Source organism: Varanus komodoensis, unplaced genomic scaffold (assembly GCF_004798865.1).
Source record: "Varanus komodoensis strain SLA01 unplaced genomic scaffold, ASM479886v1 scaffold38, whole genome shotgun sequence".
Classification (NCBI taxonomy): Eukaryota; Metazoa; Chordata; class Lepidosauria; order Squamata; family Varanidae; genus Varanus; species Varanus komodoensis.
Genome location: NW_025335909.1, coordinates 3,859,294 through 3,880,898, shown reverse-complemented (window position 1 = coordinate 3,880,898; position 21,605 = coordinate 3,859,294). Strand labels below are relative to the sequence as shown.

General features: G+C 50.3%; 1 protein-coding gene across 10 annotated transcripts in view; it reads left to right on the top strand.

The window, feature by feature from the left end:
• The window catches only part of ULK1 (unc-51 like autophagy activating kinase 1), an 85,560-nt gene that overhangs the window by 4,511 nt on the left and 59,444 nt on the right, over positions 1-21,605 (top strand). For all 10 annotated transcript variants that reach the window (XM_044440876.1, XM_044440873.1, XM_044440872.1 and 7 more), the window contains 2 exons: positions 14,789-14,821; positions 16,730-16,766. In XM_044440876.1, the coding sequence (XP_044296811.1) occupies positions 14,789-14,821; positions 16,730-16,766 (70 nt within the window). The remainder of the gene's footprint in view (positions 1-14,788; positions 14,822-16,729; positions 16,767-21,605) is intronic.

Below are 21,605 nucleotides of genomic sequence, written 5' to 3'. Positions count from 1 at the left end.
CCTTGTCATTGTTGAAAAACAGAGTTCTAGGATAGGCACAGCAGTGGATCTGCTAAACGTTGATGAACTTTTAAAATCTTTGGTGCATGTTGCCAGACAGCAGCAGTGACACCGTGATCCCCAAATGTTTCTTTCCCTCTGCAGTGTTTTCCCCGCTCACTTTGCAAAAGTGATAGTTGTACCAGGAATTGCTTTTTAAAATGTAGCATTTGAATTGGACAAGAATTCAATCTAGCGCTTGCATTTGGGCACTGAGTAATGTCGTAACGATAGCCTTCCACACCCAAGTCAGTCCCGTCCGCACGGCTGCATCTTTCTTGCGTGGCGTAGAATTTCCTGGGACGAGGACCTTCTCCTTGCCTTGGGCAGAGCCTGGCTAAGGTACTGCTGTGTTTCCGCTCGCTTTGGAGTCCTGACACCTGCAGCATCCCACTGGAAACACCTTAGCTGCTGCCGCTGCCCAGAAGACCCAGTCTGGCTCAGGTGGATGCTCCTAAGGTGGTACTCTTGATAGAGAAGAGCTGAAGCCCATTAGCTTAGTTAGTGGTCGGACAGACCTGAAGAACATCCCCGTGGAGAGGCAGAACCTGCCAGTGCACCATCGGGGCTGGGGAAGAAGCATGGTGGGGTCAGGAGGGACTTTGAGGCCTCCCCTGCCGTGCACCTTGCTGGGATTGAGAAGCGGCATGCAGCCAGTTGGGCAGATGGTTGTGTGCGCCAGCCTGTGTGGAGGCAAGGGAGGGACTCCACTGTGGCCTCTTGTCTGATCTGGTCCAAAGACTCAGGATATGAAGGGAAATAGCTTTATTCCACAAAGTTGTTCAGTGCATTTTGGCCCTGTACCATATATTTCAGGTGGTGTTGAGCGGTTAAGATGCTTTAAAAATTGCCTGCAGATGTCTCTGGAAAGAGGTCTCCAAGACATGGTGCAGCTGGTTCAGGGATGAAATGCACCGGGCTACTTCTGGGACTAAAACTATTTTGAATGACTTGAGGCTTGCTCTCTTTCCACATCATGTTAACTTAACGGCGCGAGGAGCTAGTTGCTGCCGCTTGAACCCACGACGGGAATGCAGCCTGCTACCCACGCGCAACAGTGCACTGGGGTTTGCTCACGCCTCCTGTTGTGGGTGTTGCTGAAAACGACGGGGTGTGTTTGGGGCATGGAGAGCACTGCGGTTTGTCTTGGTCTAGTATGAGGACATGGTTGCCAGCCGCCTCCAGCAGAGAACCTAACCGTGGGAGCTTGAGGGCACAGGCTGCACTTTGCAGGAGCCAGGCCTGAGTTGGCACCTGAGGATCAAGGGCCTTGGGGGTGCAGAGCAGCCAGCAGCAGCGACGAGAACGGCTGTAGACCTCGGTCCGTGCAGTTCGGGCGTCCCCTGCGCCCTCCCTGGGGATGCTGGAAGCCGCTCCCGGGACCGTCTGCAGGCGAAGGAGGTGCTCTCCCAGTTAGCCACCCCCCGCTGCCAGTGGTCCCCGCCATCCCTTCCTTAGCCCCACTCTCCTCTTCCCTGGGGCCATTGCATTCTGCTCTGTGGGGGGGCCCATCCCCATATTGCGTGGTGTGGACACACGGTCCTGCCCAAAGTCTGAGAAGCAGCATGTGCAGAGCTGGACCTCACAGTCCCTGGTGTGACTTGCAGCACTTCTGGGGTCCTGTTGGTGCAGGAGAGTGAAGGTGGCCGAGTGCCCCTTGCAGCCCAGCTGGCTTGATCCCCTGGGAAGCCCACTCTGGTCGGGGACCGGCCTCGGCCACCGTCCTGGTGTGCTGCGGGGGGCCTTAAGGCCTCTGTGTTCCTGGGAGGACAGGCGAGGCCCAGTGGAGGGCCAGCCCCTTGGAGAGGCTCAGGGCCCCTGGCCCTGGCACAGAGAGCTGCTCCCAGGAGGACCTCTTCGCAACCCTCCGCTCATGAGGCTGCCGGCCGGATCCTGGCCGAGCCTGCTCCAGGGCGGCCAGCCTGCCTCTGGGGAGCCCCCACCCAAGCCAGAAGCTCCCTCCGGAGGGCTTGCTGAGGCTTCCGTCTGTCTTGCCTCTCTGGAACGGCAGCGTGGCTTGGAGGAGCAGGGTGTGCTCCAGGCTGGAATGGTCAGGGTGACCCAGCTCCTGCGCTGCTTCCAACTCCGTGTGTTTTCCAAGGACGGCCTTCTGTTTGGGTGCGACAGCACTTCTAATCTGCCCAGTCAAGAGCAGGAGCATAGGAAACCGCTGCAGGCTGAGTCGTCCCTGCCTGTCTGGCTGAATAATTGGTTTGGGGACAGAAGGATCCTGGGCGCTTTGACATGCAAACAGGTTCTGGGCTCCGGTCTGCCGTCGTGATGTGCCCTGGGCAGTGCTGAGACACTCCTGCCCTCCCTCACAAGGGCAGGCCATTTCGAGGGATTCCCCGAATGAAATGCCAGTTCCTTGGAGCGCCTTCCTCTGCCAGGGTTTGCCGGAGGGCTCAGTGGGTCACTGGGTCCGGGATTCAGATGAAGGTATTTGGCTGCGTGCGTCCACCTTACGGGACACGCCAGATGGCTTCTCCGGCTGTTCGTGGCCTTGTGCAGGCGGCCTGGGAGTGGTCGTCTCCGAGGGAGGCAAGGGTTTTCCAGCTAGGGATTCTGTGCCTCATGCACCCAGGGGGGTGCCCACAATTCCAGGCCCCTCCCTGTGTGTGGACCTTGGCACTGACGTGAAATACGAGCTAGTTGCCAGTCCAAGCCTGGGATTGTAGGATCTCCAGCCTGAAGGCCAGGTCTGGCCCACCTGGGGTGCCGAACCTGGCTCTCCAAGGCACCCCCCACCCCATGCCCATGCCCGCCCTGCTTCCCCGGACTCCATCCCATCGCTGAGCACTGCCTGCTTGCTGCTTTCCCAGGTTTCTTTGCCGTGGCCTTTCTGTCCCTTCTGATTCTGTCTTTGGCCTGTCCAAAAACTCTTCTGAATTGGAATTTGACCCGGGGGTGAAGGAGGGCCTGCACCAAGCTTTGCCCGAGAGTTTCTCATTCTGCCTGTAGGGGAGGGATTGGTTTGAAGCCCCACTTGACCTGTGTCCTTGCACCCAGATGCTGCCACTCCCCATGTCTGAATCCCAACAGCTCTCCTTCCCTGCTTCGTCCTCTCTCCCCACTTCCTTTAGTCACAGACCCTCTGCTCTAATGCAGGGACTTCTTGGAAAGACTCCTGGCTTTCTTCCACCGTACGAAGCCACTTCGTGGCAGAAAGAGATCCCTGGATCTGTTGAGTTTCCCTTTGCTTGTAGAAAGTCCCTGGTCGCATGCCAGCACATTGTCTTGGTGGCCATGGGCTAGGCAGCCCAAGGGGCTGATTCGGTGTAAGACAAGCTCCTGATGTTCATGGAGGAAGTCCGTGGCTGATGGACAGTTTCTTTAAATAAGGAGGATAAGCAGATCGATTGCTTTGCTGCTTAAGGTGTTGCAAGATCCCGAGTGGTTTTCTGCCGGTGCAGGTGAACGTGAATACCCCTCTGGAGGCTGGGAAGTTTGCTGCTGTGGCTGATACTATGCTTGCTGTCCTCTTCCTCCTCTCTCTGCCCCTCCCGCTGGCGGGTCTTCCTCGCCTTGGTTGCCAATGCTTTTTGTAACTTTTCTCGTCATGTCCCCAAGGAAATGATTGGCAAAGACTGCGCGAGGGCAGAGGACATGATGCCACAGACAGCTGCCCGAGTGCTTGCTTGCATCTATTTCTGAAATGGAGGGGAGGTGTCTTTGTGTGTTTTTAAAATAAAATCCAAACAAGGCAGGGCAAGCATATTGCTTCTTCAAGGGCATTTTAGCCAATTGTTAAGATTGACCAACACCCCGCCTGGAGTCCTATAGAAATAGGGCTTGCTCAGCAAAACAAACAGTTTCCGAAACGAGGCACAAAAGCAACAAACGTGGCATGTTTGCTCTTCTTTTGGGTAATGATTTCTGCCTGGCTTGTGCAACACCACCCGTTTCTTAGCGCCTCTGAAGCATCCTGGATTTTTTGTTTTCCCAGCAATTGTGGTGTGGGAAGCGCTCGTTTCGATCTGGGCCCTGCCTCTCCAGCTGCCCCAGACCAGTCGCCCTGCATCTGTGCCCCTGCCAGATGCAGCCCTCAGGGTCAAAATGACCACGGGGCCCTACTCTTAGGATGGCCTTCCGCCATCTCGGTGCCCTCCAGGTGGGTTGGGCTTGAGCTTCCTCCACTCCCAGCTGCAGGGATGGCTTCAGGCCCATCTGGCGGGCAACTCCGTGGGAAGGCTGTGTGAAGAATTGGGCACCTGTGGGACGAGTGACTTCTATAAAGGGCTGACCTTCCGCAGGAGACTCTGTCGGCTCAGCCAGACTGAGAGTGGAGGTGCCAAACCCCTTTCAGAACGAGGGCCAAATTCCGTTCTGGAGGAGCCCCCGTGCCAGTGGGGGAAGAGCCAGAGTCAAAAGGCGGGGAGCCAAAATGCCAGCCGCTTGTAGCGTCGAGGTCTTGCTAATGCCAGTAATGAAGCATTAAGATGCAGGGTGGGGGGACTCTGCTTAAGAAACAAGAACCCACCAAATGGGTGGTTGGGGGGAAAGGGCGTGTGGCTCGCTAGGGAACCCCCCACAAGCGAGAGTGGACCCTAAATCTTGTGCTTCTGCACTATACACTGTTTTGTGTCCAACTTGGTGGCCTAGCCTCTGTAAAGTATCTGTCTTCCCATCCCAAACTAGCCCCCTTTTACCCCGGAGAAATACAGTTTTGTCCCACAAAGCCTATTTAGAACAAGAAGCCAGACTGAGTTCTAAAAATACCCACCCCAGCCTCATCTGTCATCAAGGGACAATCTTGCTAGTTCTCTTTCTTCTTTTGTTTCTCTCTCTCTCGCTCTCTCTCGCTCTCTCTCGCTCTCTCTCACTCTCTCTCGCTCTCTCTCTCGCTCTCTCTCTCGCTCTCTCTCTCTCTTTCTCTCTCTTTGCAGTATGCTGGCCCATTAGCACTATTCAATAATATATAAGTACATCTGTTTCAAGAGCTTTTGAGAGACTGTTCCTGTTCCTGTTCCTGATGAAGGCTGTTAGCAGAGAGACTCCCAAATCCCATCCCTTCGATGCGGATCTCGCTGTGCCAAAAACCACAAGAGGCAAGTACCTTTCGGAGGATCAACCAAAATATTGCTGATCTCACGAGCAGTTTGCAAGCTTGCTTCAGACTTTTGCGATATTTTGGTTGGTCCTGAGAAAAGTCTTGCCTGGCAGTTACTTTCTGGATTCATTTCTCTCCTCCTGACAGAGCAACAAAGCTCCCCACAGCCTTTGTCAGTGTCAACTGTGAAGTGTTGGCTGAGAAATGCTGGAGTGCTGGGAAATTTTGGGGTCTAAGCTTGCCTAGGATCGCAGCCATAATGGCGAAGGCAGTGCAAGATCTGGGGTTCAAGGGCCATGAAAAGAGAAACCATGTATTTGCATGCTAGCTTGCGTATGCTCTGAATTCGCTGCCTCTCCATCCTTCAGGAACCCTCTCTTTAAGGTCACCCCGTTTGAAAATAAGAATGCATGAACAGGGAGAGGAGGGCATCTGATTTGAGGATGCAACCTCGGGGAGAAAGATTCGGGGTGGGCATCAGGAGGTGATGCAGGCATGGTCCAAAACCAGTGAATCCAGGGGGATCAGAAGCACCAGAGATCGTAGTGCAGGCTGGTGGGGCAGAAGGCCTCACAGAGATCTAGCGGGCTGCTCTGTTCTGCTTCATGGTATGCAACCAGTGAGCCATCCCAAAACCATTTCCGAATTGGCTGTGAGAATCCTGCTGGGAGATCACACCCTGATTTTGTATCTGTTCAGTCCCTGGTGACAGAAAGCAGATGTTAAAATATCTGCTGGGAAGAGGGCTTGCTACACTGTCCTGCTTTTCAACACTGTCTTGATGTCGTAAGCATTCAGAAGCTGTCTCAATTTTCCTTTCTGTACAATACAGCTTCCTCCTATCAGCCAGAAATCAATCTAATTTTTCTTTAAAACAAAAAAAGAAGATATTTTTAAAAAGGAGAACCTGAGTAACCGTAGGTGGCATTTGCACATAATGGGAAGCTGTGGTTTGTGGTTTGCAATTTGTTTATCTAGCCATGAATTGTTTTGCAGATAACCAAACTAACTGTGGAATCCTTTCCTTTGTCCTGGTTTGTTGCCCTCACTCCAGTTTTTCCAGTCTTCAGAGTGGAACCCTAACCCTAACCCAGTCTTCAGGCACCTTTCTTTTACTAGCCTGTTCCCTGTGAGCTCATTTTCTTTTTGCAGGGAGATGTGGTTCCCCCCCCCTCTCTCTCTCTCTCTCTCTCTCTCACACACACACACACACACACACAGGGAGGGTGGGAGTCTGGTGTAATGAATGGCTAAAGTGTCAGACTGGGAGTGGGGAAGGCCTGGTTCCAATTCTGTCTGCCTACCCTACAGGGCTGTTGTAAAGGTGGGCTACAGAAGCACCACCTTTTGAGGAAAAGTGTGTGAATGCCATCACATGCAAGAAATGAATGGATTTTCAAAGTCTGATCTTCCTTCCCTCCAGTGATCTGAAGCAGACCTTTCATTCTGTCGTCTCATCTGTTATTCTTCTTATTTATGTACTGATTTTATTAGATTTATATCCTGCTTTTTAATACAATGAACTCAAGGTGGCTTACATCATTCTCCTCCTCTTCCTGCTCTCCATCTGATCCCCACAACGACAACCCTATGAGGTAGGCTGAGTCTGTGACTGGCCCAAAGTCACCAGTTGGCTCCCTGGCTGAGTGGGGACTCGAACCCAGATCACCTGAGTCCCAGGCCTGTGCTCTGGGACCACACTGGTTTCTTCCCTTTTAAGTAGCTTAGCAAATTGAAAATCAATTGCGAAAGAAATTCCTGGAGACTGAAAAAGATTTGAATGTCAGCTATAATTTAGGATTAAATTTAAATTGCTCTGGGAGGTGGGATTTTGGAGGGAGTGTCTTGTTTCTTTTCCTTGGAAAAATGGTGACCGTGGTCTTACTCAATGCTGTGATTGGTCAGCCTCAGATTTCGTTCTTGTCACCTGACGGCGCATCGGAAAAGGGCTGGTGTTGTCGGCCGTGTACTAGGCTCTGAAGCTGCCTTCCAAAACCAGTGGCAGTGCTGCTCGGAATTCAGAGAAATTTCCCAAGGGTAACTGGAAACCAGCGTGTGGTTTCCGTTTTTGAATGCAGTGGTGACTCTCCGGTTACTCCGTCCGTGTTGTTCACACGGCTGTTTGTTCTCTGGGCTCTGTCACTGTTTCCATTATGAAAATATCCATTATTTTATGGGTCAGATGAGACGTGTTTGCAGATCGTCTGCCCGTAGTTGGCCAGCTTGCTCGCTTGCTCCATGAGCGGTGGGGTGGGGTGGGGTTTCTTCCATGCAATAAGGTTTCAGGCCCAGCGAATGAAGCTGGGACTAAAGGAGAAAGGTGAAGAGCAGGGTGAAGAATACAGTGTGTATTCTCACGTATGGGGATGATGATTCTGCTCAGTTGCTGTTCCCATAGAGACCAAATGGATGCATCTACTTTCCCCAGCTAGAGATGCTTTCGATGTTCTAGACTACAACTCCTATCATCACCAGCCAACAACCATGGTGGTTTTGGGTGATGGAAATTGCAATAAGAGCACCTGAAGGGACAGGTTAGGGGTGATAACTTTGCTAGGGCTTGCAATGCAAAAATTGAATCAATGCCTGGGTAGAGACCTGTTTTTCCCTGTAGAGGAAGGCAGGACGCACTCCAACAGAGCCAAGCTCAGGGAACCAAGGTTCAGTTTAGATGCCAGGAAGGACTTCCTGACAGTTAGGACCTCAGGGGTATGGAATGGGCTTCCCCGGGAGGTGGTTGAGGCCCCATCCATGAGGGTGTTCAAGGATAGGCTGGACATGCACATGGTGGGCATGTCGTGAGCGGAGCCGGTTAGAGCCGGGGGTCAGACTAGATGGCCCAGGAGACCCCTTCTGACTCACTGTTTCTGTGTTTCCACTGGGGAGCTAAGCAAGTCTGGCTGAACCCTGCAATAGGCTGTGAGTTACGCCAGGGTCACCTAATGCTCAATCTGGGCATCTGGGCTCATGCAACCCAACAATCCCCATTCACGGATTGAATATTTCATAATGGCAGCCAGCATCTCAAAGCCTAATCAAGCCATGATGGGCCATTGCGTGGCCAGAGCTGGCCCCTGGTGCATGCGACGTGCTGCTAGTTGTGGCGTCGCTCTCGTGTGCTACGGAGAACGTTATTTAGGGTGCAGTCTGATGCCTCTTCAGGCAGAACCCTGATTTTCTAGTATTCTTCATTGTGTGAAGGGTTTCCAAGGATACGAAAGGCTTTCCAGAACATCACTGGACTTAAGGACCCGAGGAAAAGCATGTGGGCTCCATCCGGTGCTCCATCCAGCCTAGCACTCTGCTTGCCTGGTGGCAGATCAGGATTTGCCAAACCGCATTTGGAAGCTGCCCTGGAAAAGCCTCACTTGGGCAAAGGGTTGTTTTGACACTCCCTCTGAGCCGTCCAGCGATGGCAGGCAGTGCCTGGGAAGCTCCTGAAAGCAGGAGAAGGGAAATATCCTGGCTTTCTTTGGATCAGCCCCATATAGGATGTTGGTGTCCCACTGTTGTCCTTTCTCTCTCCAGCTCCTGCCCACTCTTTCTGGCCTTGACCAAATCCCTCTAAGCAAATTACATAAACATTAACGATGTTAAGAGAGAGAGCTAAGGAATTCCAATGAAGCACTTGGTTTTCTGTAAAAACTCAGGCCATTTGATTCCTTTCTGTGTGGTATATATTGTGCCTTGGTGATCGCTTTAGATGTAAAGCTTCTAATCTATGGAATGCGGCATGTTTTGCAAGGTTAATGTCTGTCTTGCTCAACAGCAAGGTCATGCCAACACTGTTCTAAAAATAACTTTTTTCTTTCTTTGCCTCTTGCAAGATCACTCTTAACCTTCAGGCATTACTATGATTGTGCAAAGAACCTTTCCCCCCACTCCCCGGAAGCCTGAATATTCCTCTCTGTGGTTTGTGTGTGTGTTAGCTTTTAATAGAACCATCTATGCTTTTAAAAATAGCTGGAGCAGTTTGTTTGCATTTCCAGCTGATTTCTGAACAAATGCTGGCTTCCGCAAAGCAATGGCGGCGAATGAAAGGGGAGCAAAAGCAAGCACTGCGCGTCTGGGAACATTTGGATGTTTTTGTTTTTGGCTTTCTAGCCAGGGCAGCAGGCGAGTTGGCATCAGGACAGCGGGTAGAATTAGGTCATCGGAGCGCTCAAGATGTTAAATAGCGCTTGGTCTTAGCTAGTGAGGGATGCTTGAATAGAAAGCCTTTGGGGATTTGGTTAGCAGGACCTTCATAAATGCACCCTGGTCTTCTCTGGTGGCAATGGGATGGCATCTTGGTGGAGGACGTGCCCGCAGTGTTGCGGAGCCGAGCTTTAGCCAGATTCGGTTGGGCAGGGGCTGGGGGTGAGCAGGAGGAACTATGGTGTCGGAAACTGCCTTGTAGCAAATCAGAGAAGATGTTCCGTTTCGCTCTGTATTGTTGTATTGTTAGAGCTGGCAGTTCCTCCAGCAGGGGTGTGGGACCCCGGTCTGGGGTTCTGGTCTGGATCTCTGGGGCATTCCGCAGGGCCACCCTCTTTCTCCCACTCCTCTGATTATTTTGTTTCATGGCTTCTGCATGGTTCCTGCCCCTCCTTCCAAGGAGGTTGGACTGCCAAGCCTGCCTTGCTATCAGTAAGAGGTTTAAGCTACCATGTGCTGCCGTTTCGGGAAGCCCCAGGGCTTTTGCCTTGGACCCACTGGGTCACCGCTGGGACCGGGTCCGTCCTCCCGAAAGTGCCTCTGAAATTCACACTGGGGTGAAAGACCTTCTCCACCCCAGCCTAATACCGCTGGAGGGCACGCCCATGAGGTTGGAGAAGGCTGATTTACTTGCAGTCCGTATGCAGCCCTGTGAAATGAATTAGGATGAAGAGGTTGTGGGCCCCCAGTCTTGCAGATGGGAAACAGAAGCTGCATAAGCTCGGCATGTTTCTGGCACAGGTGGGATTCAAACCAGGGATCTCCTGACTGGATGTCCAGCCCTGTGCCGTCGCCTCGCTCCGTAAGGGACCAGTCCTTGTGTCCCTTGGCTGGGGGCCTCTTTGAGCCATGCGCCAGCATAGCTGGCCCATGTCGGCTTTGTTTTGCGGGAGCTCCATCAGGCAGCAGCTGGCCCCGGGCCATCCTGGAGGTGTGCTTATGGGCGTGGGAAAAGCACCCATCTGGTTCGGGTGCATTTTTGGGCGGCTCAGTGTCTGCAGGAGGTGCCAGGAGCCAGGATGGCAACGATCTTTGTGTTATGGCTAGCCAGGAGAGGAAATGTGGCCCAGACAGGAAATGGAAGCACCCAGCAGCTTTTATCAGCTTCTGCAGACTGCATCCTTTTTGGGAGAGAGAGCGTCTGCCTACAGTGGTTCCTACTCTTGTCTGTATTACTGCCATGCATTATATACATGATGCTGCCTTTGAAAATGGCCCAGAACCTCCAGCTGGTCCAAAGTAGGTTGGTGAGATTAACAGGGACAGGCCAATATGGTCCTTTTATGCCCAGACTTTTTCAGTCCATTCCTGGTCCCTCTTCAGAGTGCTGGTTATTAGCTTTCAACGTATCAAAGGGCTTTCCAGCCAGGAGATCTGAACGATCTTCTCCTCCCATGTGCACCTTCCTGGCCCCTAAGATAGCCCTCCATAGCTTTTCTCTGGCGGATCCTGCCAAAGGAAGTGAGGTGGGTGGCTACTAAGAGAAGGGCCTTTTTGGTTGTGGCACCCCAGTTGTGGAATTGGCTTTCCAGAGAGGCTTGCCGGGTATGCTCTTTCTGTGCTTAGATACAGACCTTCCTGTTTCCCAGTTTATTTTTTTAAAACTGTTGTACTTTGTGCTGCTGCTGCTTTGCTTTCATCTTTACCTCCAGTTTATGCAGTAATTGCTGAACCTTTCTGGTGTATTTTCTGTTGTGCTTTATCTTAATTGGGATCCACCCTGAGAACTTCAGCTATTGGGTGGTACAGAAATCTAATCAATACCGAAATAAAATTGTGCAGTGTAGGAAAAAAAAAAACCAAGTTGGACCAAGAATCTGGCTGAAGTTGAAGCTTTGCACTTGGCAAGTACAGGTGTTTTCTAGGCTGGGTCCCTGGCATTTCCCATGGTCCTGTTCCCTGTTTGGGAAAGACCCTTCCCTGCCTCAGGCCTTTGCTAGCCAGAAAATATGTTACTGGTTTAGATGGACAAAGAACCTGGGCACTCCTGAATAGAAGTAAGTCCCAGTCTGGCCTTTGTAATTCAAACTCACTTTTCTTGCTGTTAAGAATGGCATCATTAGCTCTTGTTCATCAGACTTGTCAATAGACTCTGCTTGTAAACAGCCACTCACCTATGGTGAGAATTGCCTCCAGGCGACTAGCCAGCTAGTTTTCACAGGCAGGAGCGGGTGTGTGGCTTGACCTTGGGTTGTTTGTCTGTTCTGTTTTGGAGGGGCCGCAATGGCTTGATGTAGGCTTGGACAGGCAGGGAAGCTCAGAGAAGTCCCCCGTCGGTTAGGATCCTGAGTTCTGCATGGATCGAATTCAACCATAGCTGTGAGAACGATTGTAACGCCTTTATGGCATTACCTGTCGAAAGATCCCCAGTCCTTTTCAATGGATTTTTAAATGTAAAGTTCCAGTAAATGCCAGCTGTGGGTTTAGACGATGGCTGTAGGGCTGCTCGATCACTTTCAGGGTTCTGGTTCAGTAGGTCAACTCAGAGTTTGTTGAGCGGCTTCATTTGCATGGAAACCCCGCATAGACGCCAAGGAATGCCTCTTGCCAGTGCTAAATGCTTTGGTCCCAGCTGCACTGGCCTCTCCCTTGGTCTCGTGGGACTGGGTAAATAGGATGGCCCATGGACCATCCTATGACATTGATGCACAGTCTTGGGCACAATCTTGGTCAACAATCCAGGGTGCTGGGTTTGCACATAATGACAAACAGCCCAGGAATGAGGTGATCCTGGGCGGTTTGGAGAAGCAGAACTGCCTGGGCCCCCAGCAACACAGGGGTTAAACAAACCCTTGGCTTGTTGTTACATACAAACCAGGTCATTGTGCTTAACAAAACTGCACCTGGTATGTTTTTCTTTTGAAGGTGAGCCAAATGAGACCTATCAGTTCAACAAAGGCTCATTTGAAATATCAGGGCAGGCTTTGTAGCTTAACAACAGAGACCCGGTTTTTCATATTCATATTGCCTTGATAAGTACAACAACAGTAAGAGCTGCAGCTTGCCAGCGGGGTGGAGGAGGTGGAGGAGCACCGTTTTCGTGCATGCTGACAAGCTGTTGATCCAAAGAGCTGTTTCAATTAAATTCCATGCTGTGAGAGACTCTGGGAATTTTGCTCTTTCTCTGTCCCCCTGCAGAATTGTATTTCTTGGCTTCTTCAGTGTTTTTAGCAGGGGGAAAGCTGTGCATCAGCTGAGCCATCTCTGCTGTTTAACAGTTCAGGTGTACCTGCATTCTGAATGTGCCTTTGCTTTATGTTGGCTTGATTGTGGTAGATGTCTCCCAAAGAATGGTGGGAATTGTAGTTTTGCGAGAGTCCTGTGAATGTGGGTGTAAACACAGCATCTTTTGAGTGGCATAAAGCCATAGGGGAGACACCTGAACTGGATTCACAAACAACAACAACCTGGTGTATGGATTTGGATATATGTTACCATCATATGTACTCCCTGAACTATTGTTTAAGTACAGGTTGTTAACCACAAACAAGAAGAGAATCCATGGTTAGTTGTTGGATTGTGAACTCTGACTTGTTCATGTTAGTTTGTTAGCTTGGCTCGGTTCAGAGAATGATATTTCGACAACATTGACCTCCCACACTGAACGTAATGATAATTCAACAACCACCCGTCATCAACCCGCATTCTGGGTTGCTGTTACATGTGAACCAGGTCACTGTGGGTGGTTGCTATTGTAGTTTGTCTGAATGTGTAATCTTTTCTTGAAGTTTTGAGTTGTGCGAGAAATCGGTTCTGGGAAAGCCAGGCCCTGGGAGAAAAAACACCTGCAGATAAGCTCAGATGACCTTTGGCAGATTCTTAACACCCCTCCTAACTCCAAGCATCAGGTTGGCCAGCAAACCATGTGTTCTGGTGTTTAACTTGTCTTCCTGTTTCTCTCCCTCTCCCTCTCCTCCATATCCCTAAATCTTGGAGGGGAAGAGAAAATCTTATTTAATTCTGTGCACCCAATGCTTGGCAGGTTATTTTTTAATCTTTGCGTGTAATCCGGGTTTCTTTGACCCCATCCATCTTTTTGCACGTAGGGCCTTTGTTTGCGATTCCCTGCACGCCACCCACCAGACGGATTCCCTCTCCTACCACAGGCCACTGCTGTTCATGCGGCGGTGACTTTCCATCACTAGCCCTTCCCCCTGAGAAACCGGAATGTTTGTGAACGTTCCGTGATGTTACAGCAGTTTGGTCCACGGCTGCAGGAAGAAGAGGGTGATGGAGGGCCGTTTCGCTTGTCCTCTTCCCTACCCAAGATCTCATTGTCTTTAACTGTCGATAAAACAACATTGCGTTGTAATCTTTATGGCACAGTGACTTCAGTGCTAGGCCTTGGCTATCCAGAGATATATGGAGCCATAAAACCGGCAGTGTTCCAGTTCAGTTTTGTGCCAGTCTGTGCGAAGCTGTAGACTTCCAGGCTTGCAAAGAACTTCAGCTCCATGTGGACAGCAAAGCTGCTGGTTTGTTGGACACAATGCGGTATGTGGAAGGCCCTGTCCTGCAATGAGCAGCCTTCCAGTTTCTTGCAGGTCTTTCTGGTACAGCCTTACTTTTCATGTGCCCCTTACTCTTCGATCCTGCAACTGTGTGTTAGCAGTCCCAACTCAGATACGGGAGTCTGGGTGGAATTCATACCTGTTTGCTTTGCTTCCCACACCTACCCTCTTTAAGGCTGTTGGTATTTATTTATTAGATTAATATCCTGCTTTTTTCTTACAATCTCAAAGCGGCTTGCATAATCCTCCTCCTGTTCTCAGTCTTATCCCCACAATAACAACCCTGTGAGGAGGAGGAGGAGGAGGAGGAGGAGGAGGAGGAGAAGAGGAGTAGTAGTAATAGTATCCTTTATAGATTGGTATTTATACATTCTAATTGTTTCGTCTCCCTTTCCGCAGCCTTGAAATAGCACCCCCACCAATACTGCATCTTTTTTTTCTCCTATTTTTAATCCGTTACATTTCCCCCCCGCTCGCAGCCCTGCTGCCTTTAGTATCTCCAGTGTATGTGTTATTTTTACTGGAAGTGCCGTTTACGAGATCTCCAAGGGCTACATTAACCTAGAAACAGTTAAGCCTTTTAATATCTTTGTTACGTACAGCAAGGAATCCCCCAGAGAAACGCAGACACAGCTCAGCTCTCTGGAAGGAAGACATGTAGAATTAAATCACCCAGTAAACTCTTAAGACTTTGGAACGAGCGTCATATTCTTGTCTTCTAAGCCTTTAACAATTTAATCTCCCCCTTTGTGGCTCTGACCAGTTATCCGTATGAGCCAGGGATAGCTAAGTTTATGTGCCCCCCCCCACCCCCATCCAGGAAAGTTCCATTATGAGATAGGAGGGTAGAATTGAAGGTTTGATATCAAAACATAACTATTATCTTCTCCCCCCCGGCAACTCCTTTTCAGTTAGGCAGCAGTGTTTTAGTTCCCCCTTGTTTAGAATCAAAACTCCTCTGTTAATAACTGCCTTTCGTTTTTCTTCTTAGGAAATGGCCAACTCTGTTTACTTGGTTATGGAGGTGAGTGATGTTTTGAAGATGGTCTGGGATACTGAAGTACGTCTTCTCCGTTGCATTTCACTGTGGCCCTTCCCTCCAGGAGCTTCTATGACATTCTCCAACCCAGAATTGTATTCTCACAACAACCCTGCACAGCAGAGATGGCAGCTGTTCTCACGGTCCCTTAGCAAGCAGCGTGACGGTGTGGGGATCTGAAAATTTTTCCTTCCTTTCCTGGGCTGAAGATCTAACCTAGCCTTTCCCACGCTGGCGTCCACAAGATACATTGGGCTGCAACAGCTGTCTTTCTTAGCCAGCATAACCAGGCCCATTGGGAAGGTTGCTCTAACCACTGCAAGAAGGTCAAGACTCATCTGGGTGGAGAGGGAGAGGGAGAGGGAGAGAATGGAATATTTGAAATCAGCTTCAACTAAGCGAATTCCAGGAAATGCCACCTGGTTGATCTTGTGGCTCTGTCCCCGTTGTTGGGAAAGGTACTTCGCAAGGAGCCAAGCACACCTCAGGCATTAATATGGAAAATGGTGCAGTGCAAAGCAAACAGTGCGTTTGAGTGATGCTCTGGAAAGCAGAAACCCACCCATAAGGAGAAGCTTCTTGAAGGGCAGTAGCAAGCTGCAGGGGTGTAGCTTGGGTTACTGTCTTCCTGCTGGCCTGGCCTTGAAAGTGAATCATTCGGCTTTGGTTTGGAAGGCTGGTCTCAGGGGTCTTGCTCCCCTGGTGGGCAAGTGGAGAAGGGGGCACTGGCTCGGCTGCTCCCTGCTGGATCCGGAGGCAGGAATAGCTTTGCAGGAGAGGTGGGCTTGGGAGGACCCCAGCCTTGCTATTTTTCCTGCTCCTGGGATTTTAGGTCACTCCTCCACCCCTGAAAAAGTGAAGCTCAGAGGGACATATGTGAAGGGTATCCTGTTAGGTAAAGACCAGGTACCCCGTGAGGCCAGAAAGACAGCAACTGCAGCTTGATTGGCATGTGTTGAAGGCAGGGGTGCTGAACCTCTTTGGGGCCCGTGTTGGAGGGCTGCGTTCCAGGGATGGATGGGGCGAAAGGCGCAGGGCCGCGGCTAGTCCTCTTGCTGCCAGTTGTCAAGTCTTGGGGGGAACAGCGCAACCTTGTAGAATGGGGTGGGAGAAAGAAGGACACCCGAGCTGAGAGAGCCCCGGAGGATCAGAGGAAGGAGTGGGGCCCTGGGGGCAATTTTGCCCCTGTGGGCGAGGCTCTGGCTCAGAGGCATTGAAGCCTCACCGGAATACAAAGCTGCCCCTTTTGCTGCAGGGACAGGCTCCTGCGGCACAGGCTCGGCCGAAGGAAGCAGAAGTGCTTGCGTGTGCTTTGGGTCATCGACCTTGCAGCCGTAAAACCTTCATCTTGTGGCGAGCGGGAAGGAGCTGCGATAGAAAGAAGCCAAACTGCTGCAGTGCACTGGCTCCCACACAGAGGCGACCTGGCTTGTTCCTTAGCATCCCCAAGTAGGGCTGAGAAAAATCCCTGTCTGGCAGAGGAACCCAGGGTTGAAGTCCTTCAGCGATCCTTGACTTGGTGCCCTTTGGAGGAGTTGGACTACAGTGCCCATCATCCCTGGCCAGCCTGTCAGGAGATGATGGGAGCTGCCATCCAAATGGTCTGGAGAGCACCGAGAGGGACTGCAGCTTAAATGGCAGCTCTTCCCCTTCCCTCCACTCCTGCGCATCAGAAGAGAAACCTTTATAAAAATTGTTACCCTCTGTTGTTTGTAAATAGTCGAGGTCTTGCAATTTAAGGCTTGGATTGTTTAGACAGGAAATAAGCGGGGAATCTGTTTTTCCCACTTGTTTGCAGAGTGCTGCAAAATGTAATTTTGTTGCTTCTTCACATGAGAAAGCCCAGTGAAACCGACTCCCTTGTGAACTCTTTCTCTTTCTCTTTGATCCTAGTATTGCAACGGTGGCGACCTGGCAGATTACTTGCATAGTAAGTATCATCCCAGCTTTCTTGGGCTGTTGTCAAAATAAAGGCTTATTAAAATGTCTGCAGCTAGAATGTGACATCCTGTAATAAGTATCCTGCTGGATGTGTGGTAGAATTTGTGCACGATGCTTTTACTACTGTCATTTGAAGTGGGGGAAAGTTTCTAAGGGCTTGCAGCTGGAGATGTGGGGGAAATGGAAAAATCCTGGGAAAAAGAAATTTTCCAATTGCTCCCTGAAGAGCCTTCTTTTTTCTGAATGAGTCCTTTTCTTTTTTTCTTTTTTCTGGGCTTCCACTTCTCTGCCTGAAGCTTTTCCTAAGGTTTACGGGTACAAGAGCATTTGTGTTGTGTTCCAGACCTGGTTTGTGCTTTGCCTGTCCCTCGACAGGAAGAGAGGTGGCCAACCCAGGTTCACCTCTTGCTTTACTGATGTTTTCATTCAGCATTCAGGCCCCTGAATGAAACACAGCCTAAGCACAAGTATTTTTCTGTCCATGTGGAGGCCACAGTGCATGGAGTGCTCCAAGATCTCATCCTCATCAAGTGGAGGATGGTAGAACAACCTGAGTTTTGCCTGTCCTGGTTCCCACCACAGATGGAGGTCCATCTGGCAGAATGCCTCTGCATACCCTATGGAACAAACAAAACCCTGCAGGTTGCCCCTAGCATGTCAGGGAAAGGGGGCTCGGCTTGCATGCTAGCTTTTTAATTGTGGGGGTTTGTTGATGCTATGCAGGGGCAGATAAGTTGCGTGTCAACCACGAGGAAAGTGTACCCGGCTGAAAATTAGTGTCCTGCAGATATCATGGCTTACATTCCCTGGATCTCTTTGGCATTGTTATCGAAGACATCTTGCACACACCAGGATGGAAAAACTGCTGGAAAAAGCACTCTGGTGAAGACTTATCTTGTGATCAGGCAGACTGGCTTGGCATCTTTTCTGTCATTGTTTGGAAAGGATGTCCTTAGCACATATTGTCGATTCAAAGAGATGTGTATAATCTAGTTCAGGAATGACTTGATTGGGGTGGTGCTGCTGCTTTATTGCACTGGCTTTCTGTTCATAAGGCCATTGCAATTAGAGCTTTTGGCTTTGTTTTCTTTTTTGCTCCTTTGATTTATTTTGATTGCCATTATGAAGGTTTGCCTTGGGCAAGGCATGGCGCTTCAGACCCACCCAGTGAAGAAAAGGAAGGTGTTTGTTTTTCTGCTTCCAATAACAACTTGTCCTTTCATGTTCTTGTTTTTTGTTTTAATCTTGCAAAAACCAAAACTCCAGACCTCAACTGCAATGTGCCCCCCCCCCCCGCCACACAATGCCGCTGTTTTGGGGAGGAGTTCAAATGGAGCTGCGTGCATCTGGCTCTTTACAGAAACTCTCTGCTGTAGCTTTAGGCTTCTAGTGATCTTGGACTAGATAAGGCCTTTTTGGTTTTGGCCACTTTGATAATTTCCTTGCTAAACCCCATCACAACCAAGTCATTCTCAATACTGTTTCCCCCCTCTTCGTTTATCTGGCTTGGTTTGGCTGCATAGATTTACCCTGTCTGTCTGGCCCATTGCTCTCCATTCCCCATTTCTCTCCTTTGGAAGACTTGATGTCTGTTCAGGCAGCCTGGCCAGGAAAGAGCATGTGTGCTTGTGAATGTACACACGCATGTACTCACATTCTTTGCCTGGAGGGGGTGAGGGGGTGCAGAGACCACATTTTTCTTTCCTTAATTAAATAATGGGCCAACTTGATGAGACTTCTATAAAACCGCAGGAAGGCAGAAGCAGATAGTTCGTTGCCGGCCGTGTTTTTTCCATAACTAACTTTGCCAGGTTATCACACAGGGCAGATACCTGAAATTCTAGTCCCGAAGGAATAGGTGCGTACATGTGTGGGAAAGAGGGTGGGGTGACTCATTTGCAGGAAAGAAAGGAGCATCAGGGGCAAACCTAGAAGGATAAGACATGACATTCCTGCTCTCTCTCTTCCCTCCCCTTTCCAAAACATGTAGAAGAATGAGTGGCGGCCATTCTAGACTGCAGCCTGGTATGCTATTCATGAAGCGCATCCCATCTGCCTGGTTCAACACACTGGTCCTCCTGGCTCCAGGGTTACCCAGATCAAAAGCTGAGATGGTGACCCACACCCCATCTGAACGTGTGGAAGCAGCCTGAGTGTCAGATGGTATTTCGACACCGGCTGCTCTTCGGAGCTGGCCGCCTGGCCGGCCCAGCATTCGCTGCCTGAAGCCCTGGTTCCCTCTGGGACTGGTGGTAAGGCTGGCCCTGCCCGCCTCTTCAGAAGCATGTGGGTGAACTGAACGGGCCTTTAACATTTTCAGCCTGCCTTGTGCAGTGCTGAGCAGCTATTTTCCAGGAACCCTTTGGCACCCTGCCCCGGTCCCCATGCTTTGACATCACAAAGCCAAAGTACCGTAGCTTCAAGAAACAGAGTTTCTCCCCCTGCTTAGTTCTGTCTGCGTTGCCTGTTCCTCTCTCTGTTGGCTCCCGTGTGTTAATTTGCAGGTGCCTTGTACACAGGTGGGCACTACAGAGGAACAACTTAATGATGGGAGCAGTTTGCCAGTTCAGGGGGCCCTCCTTCACTGGAGGTATTTGTGCAGAGACTGGACATTCAGAGCTTATCACTTTGGCTTTTCTTCTTTGAGCGCAGAATCTGATCCCTCCAGTCCTGTGTTTTTGAGGAAATATTTTCTATAAATGCCTCCTGAGAAACGCAACAGCTAGCCATCCTACTTACCCCAAGAAGCAAGAAGGCATACTTCCACAGGGCCTTCTTCCAACAATTCTCCTGGAAGGAAAGTCTGGAGCAGATCTGCAAATGTTTGCAGTCTTTTGGATCTCCAGATAGATTCAGAGCTGCAGAATTTCCATATTTGTAACTAGAGGCTCGTTTGAATGCACAGTGAATTGAGAAAGCCTATCTGTTGTTCCTCCTTCCTTCCTTTCAAAAGGCACTTAGTCACACACGCTAACCAAAAGGTTAAAGCCCTCTCTTCATGTTTATGAAGCTCTTTCTCAAACAGTCTGTGTTTAAACAAACAACTCTAAGTTAGATGTTCATCTTTGTTTTTGTTAATGCTGTTGTGCTTTGGGGAAAAGAAAAGGAACATTTCTATCAGATGCTTCTTAAACTTCTTTCATGTTAAACTGCTGGACTAAAAAGCCAATGTGTATTTCCCCTGGAGCTAGTGCTTAACCTTTCATGAATGATTTATTTGGATCTGCATGCAAAGTGTGGAGCCGTCGGGATCTGGTTCAGCAACTGGAATTTGCAGGGCTGTCTAGCATATGCTTTAAGAATCAATTGAAATCATGTGCCAGATTAATAAATGAGAGTGCCTTAAATTCTGCCAAAGAAACGGAGAAGAGCACTCATTGCAAAGTGCTTTCTGTGTGGAACTGCCCGAGTTATAAGACTGGCTTCGGAAGCTGGGGTCCCTGGTCTGTCCGCAGTCACGATCTGATGGGCAAATGCGGGAGACGGGCTTTCTGGTGGGGTGAGTGGCCGCAGAAGTCCAAAAAGCGATCCAAAACCCCCTGCGAGAGCCGTTTCCCCAGCAAGAACAGCCCAGTGAAGACTTGCGATGCTTGAAATGCTGGCTGACGGTTGGAGTGGGCACGCGATGGAGTATCCAGGCAGTCTGAAGATGCTTGGCAGTGCTTTCTGTATTATGGCCAACAGTTCCTGCCCCTCTCAAATGCCTCTAAGTAAGACTCTAGGGGGTATGCAAGCCCCTTTTCTGCTGCACTAGTTTCCTTTAGGGGCAAAATGTTTGGCCTGGGAGAATATTTAGAAGCAGGAACTCTGTCTATAGGCTAAGTGGCACAGTTAAGAATTATGCTGCAACATTCTGTATAATGGGTATATTGGCTCCAAGTCTGAAGGAGCATGACGGGAAACTGGGAGTGACCATGCCAGTGCATCCTTCTAAGAAGCGAGCCACGGCTGCTGCTTGGGTTTTTCAGAGGGGCAGCTGTTTGGATGGAGGGTGCTGGGGCAAAGACTGAGCTTTCCTCCAGCGTCTCGGCTGCTGGTAGCTCTCCACCCCAAAATAAGAGCTTTCTTTCCCTGTCGTGTCCTCCTCCTCCTGCTGTGCTGAAGCATCCTTCCGAATCAGCGAGGACTGGAAGCCTCCCTGATTTTTAAACATGGCTTCGGAACTCTGCGGTGAAAGCCCTGCTTTTCAGTCCCGGTTCTACAGCTCAGGGCTGGATACAGGATGACGTTGTCCTAAAGTGTGTGCTGCTGTGTAGCTTTCCATGCCTTGAGCAGGCCTTGCGTCTAGTCTCTTGAACGTGGGGCCAGCACATTCTTGTGGCCCTTCCCCGAATGCTTGTGTATCAGGTCGTTCGGCCACAGAATCACCAGCTTTTCTGTAGGCCTGGTGCTGCTGCCCCAGTTCCTCGATTCCGTGCCTGCAGCTTGCACTGCATTCTCAGCTCAGTTGGCACGAACCAGCTTGCTCACTCGGGTCTGGGTTCCCATTGCATTTACCCAGCCAGGCTTCTGTTTACTTCACTGCCCTGCTTTTTGAGGATGAGCTCAGCTGGCCCGTCCTTTCACATGGCGGAAGAGGATCCGGGCTTGACTAATGTCAAGGAATTGTCAGCATGCCTGCGAGCTGAGTGTGTGTGTCGGCACACTCGCAAGCTGCCCCGAGGGCTGGCATGAGCTCACCTTGTTCTCTGAACAGGTGAGGTGTTGACATCATGTCCCTTGATGCGTTGCTGACTAAACTTGTTTATCGATGATGCCTTTCCTTTCATCATCTTTATTTCTGTCTCTGTGATATGGATGCATCCGGAGCTGAGATCCTGGAAGGAAT